At 36.1% G+C, this 5,800-nt stretch overlaps 1 protein-coding gene across 2 annotated transcripts; it reads right to left on the bottom strand.

Moving 5' to 3' along the window:
- Window positions 1-2,683: 2,683 nt before the first annotated feature.
- On the bottom strand, window positions 2,684-5,565 carry LOC103486047 (pentatricopeptide repeat-containing protein At3g49710). Of its 2 annotated transcripts, XM_051089344.1 has the most exons (2): window positions 4,041-5,565; window positions 2,684-3,869 (listed from the first exon to the last, which is right to left on the bottom strand). In XM_051089344.1, exons 1-2 carry the CDS (start codon window positions 5,122-5,124, stop codon window positions 2,962-2,964), a joined length of 1,992 nt encoding a protein of 663 aa, XP_050945301.1. In that variant the 5' UTR covers window positions 5,125-5,565; the 3' UTR covers window positions 2,684-2,961. The 2 variants fall into 2 exon arrangements, with proteins under 2 accessions (XP_050945301.1, XP_008442084.1); XM_008443862.3 differs by having other exon boundaries at window positions 2,684-5,565.
- Between the last annotated feature and the right edge of the window lie 235 nt (window positions 5,566-5,800).

Below are 5,800 nucleotides of genomic sequence, written 5' to 3' on the forward strand. Positions count from 1 at the left end.
ACCGAAAAACTGAGTCGATTTAATGAGCTTACTTAGCAATCCCCATATATGTTCCAACTCATTATCACAAGTGACTAATAAAATAACATCAAAATTTCTTTATGGTAGTAGTGCAACTTTCTTTGAATTAGTAGTTGTAAGTTTCAAAACTTTTGGTATGATTCTAGATGGATTAGTAGACCCGAGAAAAACCGTGGTAAAGCAATAGGTATATTTCTACCCCAAATGTTCCCACATGTCTTAGAAGTTGATTATATTTAAAAGAGCATGTATCCACATGTCGTTATTGCATATCTAATACAGAAATGTTCTCAAAGCAATAGACACATTGAAAGCATGTGAATAGAGGAACCAATTGGCAATACCAATCTTATGAAGAATGACATATTTAACACTGAGAGCAACTGCAAGGATTTCATTAATAGGCCAAGAAGATAGTGCCCCTCCAGATAATACAGACGCCAAAACTTCATTAGATGGGTTAGACGGGGAGCAGTTAGGTTCAACATTATTACCCATAAACCTATTAATTATAGCAGGAGAAATCTTGAATTTTAAACCCCTAATGTGAACTGTTTGATAATCAGGACTACTAGGATCGTTAAAATCATACGGCAGATTTACAATGAATTCCCTAACTAATTGAGGATAAAACGGCCCAACATTGGATATAGTCTTGGAAAGACCGGCCTTCTCAATAAGACGCATGACACTTAAGCATGAATGATGTTTATCTGAAACATTTACCTCATCAGCAATCCTTCGTTGCACGACATATTTCCATCATTGAACATTTTCTTCAAGGTAAAAAGATATTTCATCTATGGGGACAGATGGAATGTTCCTGGGAATCTTCTTCCTTCCAGTCTTGGTGGTAATGTTACGTCGGTTCTGCTGAAATTTCTTCCCCATTCGCCTAGATACTTTAGGGGATTGTTGAGTCCCGAGTTGAAAATCATTATGAACATTTGGTTCAACAGTATTGGTTGTACCACTGTTAGTAGGTTCAACATTTTCATCATTAACAGAGGTCTCATCATCAGAAACATCAATCCTTCCCTCAGTCTCAGTAAATTCATCAACAGGAACAGGTGCAAGTTTTGAATGCGGATTAGGAGAAGTAACATCATCTGGAACCGATGATCTAACCGGTGGTGAATGTCACGATGGACCAGGTTCTTCACTAGACGCATGGTGAAGACCAGGAGTAGGAATAAACACATCTTTAGAAGAAGAACTTTCCCAAGAACGAGCTGATATGACAGAATCAGCTGATTTTGCAAAAGCGACATTGAAAACAAAAACTTTCTTCAACAATCTAGCCAGCAGAACATCATCTTGCTCGTCCAAATCCATCTCTCAAATGTGAGATTTTGTAAAAGTAATAATAATTATTATTTGAAACTAAAAGAAAAGTAATGAGTTGACACCAATTTTACTATTAAAAAATTATGCTTTAAATTATTATTATATTTTACAAAGCTCTTGTAAAAAATAAAATCTTCACCATTAGTTGTGCAGTGAATCTAAACTAACTATGTAATTACAACAAATACAAAGTATAGCAATATTTTTTAAAATGTTATAAATATTATAAAATCTATCGGTGGTATCATAAATAAACTCATACCAATACTAGGATCTATTGCTAATAAACTTATACCAATGATGTGATCTATCATTCATAAAGTTTGAAAGTTAAATTTAAATTTTGTTCCATTTGTAAATTCTTTACGTTGATTATTATATTTCCAAATTTCTAAAACTTATTGAAATCATGCTTTTAATGATTGGGTATCAATTTACTATTTGATAATACATGTTTAAATGTGATTTTCAAACCATCAAAATTGATTCCAAATCATAAAAATAAGTAGGGGTGATCTTGAAAATATCAATTGATCTTAGGAATTTAAATTACTCTTAAATATGATCTTGTTAATTTATAAAAAATCTCTTTTTAATTTACTTATAGAGCATGTTAGAAAGCGATTTAAAAATGATTCAAATGTTTTTTTATCGTCTCTAAAATAATTAATTATTTTAAAACCATTATAAAATATGTTTTTAGTGATTTATTGAAAAGTATAATTAAAGTTAGATGTTAAATTAATTTTAAATAGTTAAATACATGCTTCACAATGATTTGAGATTTACGAAGATAATTCTAATCATTTAAAATCACTCCAAACCATCCTAATTATATTTATCATTCAAAATAAGTTCAAGGATTCAATTTAACTTTTCATCAAATATTTTATTTAAACAAAGTTAATTTCAATTTAACGTATATATTATCATAGAATAAATTTGATACTAAGTACCATGTTTTTTTAAGGTTTAGAATAGAAAAGTATCAAGCAACTCTATTTTCAATTGATGTCGACCAATATTTGTGAAAATATAACTGTAGTTCAAAATAAACTAAGTCTAAAACAGCACAAAAGTCACTACTTAACATTAATCTAATGCTATGCGTTATTAGTCAGATCCACGACATATGAAGTAAATAAATAAATCATGAGAAAAAAATCGTAATATTATTGTATGAGAAAACTTTTTTTTCTCCTCCATGTGAGTAAATCATTTAAAACATTGAACGCTTGGAAGATATATAAAAGACATTTTAGTAATTAGATATTGAGTTGGTTAGAGTGTAGAAGGGAGGATGAAGCAGCAGCCATTTTAGTGTAAAAAATATCCTGGATAGGCTCGACTTCTATTACGATGAAGCACCTAATCAGCTTTGACATACATAACCATCTAGCATGGAGAAGTATTAAATGATAAATGCAAAATACAAAAAGATCTTATTGTTTCAATCAAACATACAAAAAAAGAAAAGAAAAGAAATTGCCTCATTCGACTGCTGCATCAGTCTAGCAGAAAAACAAATATTTATCCCCTTTTCTATCAATCTGTTTGAGTGAAAAAGAAGCAGTAACCATACCATTTAAAAATTCACCAATAACCACCACAAGAGCATTGCCCGTCCTTGAAGCAGTGAAATCTGTGGGAATCTCTGACGGTAATTTCCCTCTTGACAACCTCAGAGATATACCTGATTGCATTGTGACAATCTACACATATCCTTAGATTTTTAAATACCAGTATTGGCTCACCTTCTCTAGTAGACATGAGACCAAATGAAACAGCTAACTTCTCACTATGATATCCTAACCTTAACTCCTCCTCTCTTTGCGTTACTCTATCGTCGTCCCCTACCAATGCTGACCTCACCTCCGGAGTATATCCCACTTTCTTTATCTTTCTAATCATCTCCTCCAGGTATTCCTGAATCTTCTTTATCATTGGGTGGAAAGTATCTTCGGCCACAAAAATATGTATTCTCCTGTTTACTTCAATCCAGCTACAACCAGGTTTCTTCTTCACGCCTCGGTCTCGCATAAGTTTTCTTACACTTGCAGCATCTTGCAATCTCCCATTGTCAGAATAGATATTTGCCAACATGACATAAGGCGCAGCGTTTGAAGGATCCAGCTGAAGCAAACGGTTTGCTGCTTTGACAGCTAGCTCCACATTCCCATGTATTCGACAGGCCCCAAGCAATGCAGACCAAAAAAAGGAGCCAGGGTCAAATGGGATCGTCTCAATCAGCCGCTCAGCCTCGTTCAACTTGCCTGCTCGACTCAAAAGGTCTATCATGCATGAGAAGTGCCCTGCTTCGGGTTCAATGCCAAACTTCTGCTTCATCATATTGAAGTAAATCTTACCATCTTCAACTCTTCCGGTGTGTGCACAGGCAGCAAGTACTGAAATAAACGTTATGTTTGTAGGGGTAAAGCCCATCTCTAGCATCCTCTGAAAAAGATGAAGTGATTGGAAACCAATCCCATGTTGTGCATAGCCTGCAATCATTGAATTATATGATACTATATTATGCTCTGGCATTGTATCGAACAACGTTTTTGCGTCCCTTAGATTTCCACATTTTGAGTACATAGCAATCAGAGCATTATTTACTGATATTCTATTGGAAGGGATGTCCAATTTCAAAGCTAATCCATGAACTTGTCTACCTTGAGAGGGCGACGACATATTTGAACAAGCACTTATTACGCAAACGAGGCTGCAATCATCAGGACGGTGGCCAACACGTTGTAGCTGCCGAAAACATTCCAGAGCTTCATTGGATAAGTCCTCATAAAGGGAGTATCCTGAAATCATTGTATTCCAAAGGACCAAGTCCGGGTTACATATCTCTTCAAAAACTTTTCTACAATCCAACATACAGCCACCACATTTTGAGTACAAATCAATCAAACCACTGCCCACATGACAATTCTGATGGTACCCAGACTTTATCAATTTGGCATGAAACTGGAGCCCGCCTAACAAGTCCTGTACATTTGTAAATGCGGTCAAGACGCTTGCTAAAGTAAAAATGTCAACGATCAAGCCCCTAACAGTCATCTCCAAGTACAATTCTAGAGCCTTAGAGCCCTCACGATGCTGCATATATGCCACAACCATCGAATTCCACGATACTTCATCTCTATCTTCACTCAACCAATGAAATATCCGTCGGGCCTCCTTCAAAAATCCATTTTTGCTGTAACATGTAATGAGTGTATTACCAACAGACACATAAGAATCTAACCCAGTCACAACACTCAATGCATGCAACTGCGTTATCAAAGCAACATTAACACCACAAGCAGTAATTATACCAGAAAGAGTGAACCCGTCCATGTCAAGAAAAGCCTCTCTCATCTCAAGAAACAACTGAAAAGCAGGCTGAGTGTCCCCAAGTTGCGCATATGCAGCAATGAGAGTATTATACGAAACAGAGTCTGGTTGGGGCATTTCATCAAACAGTTTGCGTGCAACTTCAACATACGATTCCTTCGCGTAGGCAGAAATAAGGGTGTTGAAGGAAAAGACATTGCAATCGTGGGTGTGATCGAAGACCCGGCGAGCAGCGGAAAGTCGACGGCATTTGGAGTAAAGAAGAAGGAAGTGGTTTGAGAGGTAGGTGGATGTGGGGACGAAGGACTTGATATACAAAGCATGGAGGGACTTTCCAGTACGGAGGTCTCTCTGGGCAATACATGTTTTCAGAATTTTTCGAAAGCTTTGAAGAAGAGAGGAGAATTGATGCATTTGCAGTGGTCATGGTGAAAGCTCAAGTATGACTAAGTAACCAAATGAACTTTTCTCTTACATTTGCTTCGTAGAATTCCTTGAAAAAACCAATGGTATTTCGGGTGGCTGGACTTCTATTCATCTGCAACAGGTTGCCCGTCATCTCTTTCCGGCACTGGTGATTCCGTTCCGTAGATTTGACCGCATTCCTAATCGAGTATGGTTAGAAAGTAAATCCAAGCAAACCCTTCCAAAGCTTAAGAAATTCTTTTAAGTTTTAAAAAGAAATGGCTTTAGTCCTAGGGAGTGAAGTGGTCGCCGGTGGGCTGGACCGCGGTGGTCGCCGGTGGAGTGGTGAATCGGTGAAAACAGGGAAGGGACGCGCCGCCGGCTACTCAGTTCGCAGAGGAGAAGGACTTTCTAACTAACGAGTAACGGATTTTAGAACAGAAGAGAAAAACTTTAAATTCTATTTTGTAGCTAAACTTCCGGCGTCAAAAATATAAAAAAGGACAAAATATGTATGCAGCACTTCTAAAAATAGAAAAAGTTAACATATTTGGAATCGTTTATATTTGATTATTATTTGATACGCAATCGTTTAGATATTGCTACAATTTATACGCGATCGTTTAGATATGACTACAATTTATATGCGATCGTTTAGACATGGTTATAATTTATCTTTTCAATT

Source organism: Cucumis melo, chromosome 8 (assembly GCF_025177605.1).
Source record: "Cucumis melo cultivar AY chromosome 8, USDA_Cmelo_AY_1.0, whole genome shotgun sequence".
Classification (NCBI taxonomy): Eukaryota; Viridiplantae; Streptophyta; class Magnoliopsida; order Cucurbitales; family Cucurbitaceae; genus Cucumis; species Cucumis melo.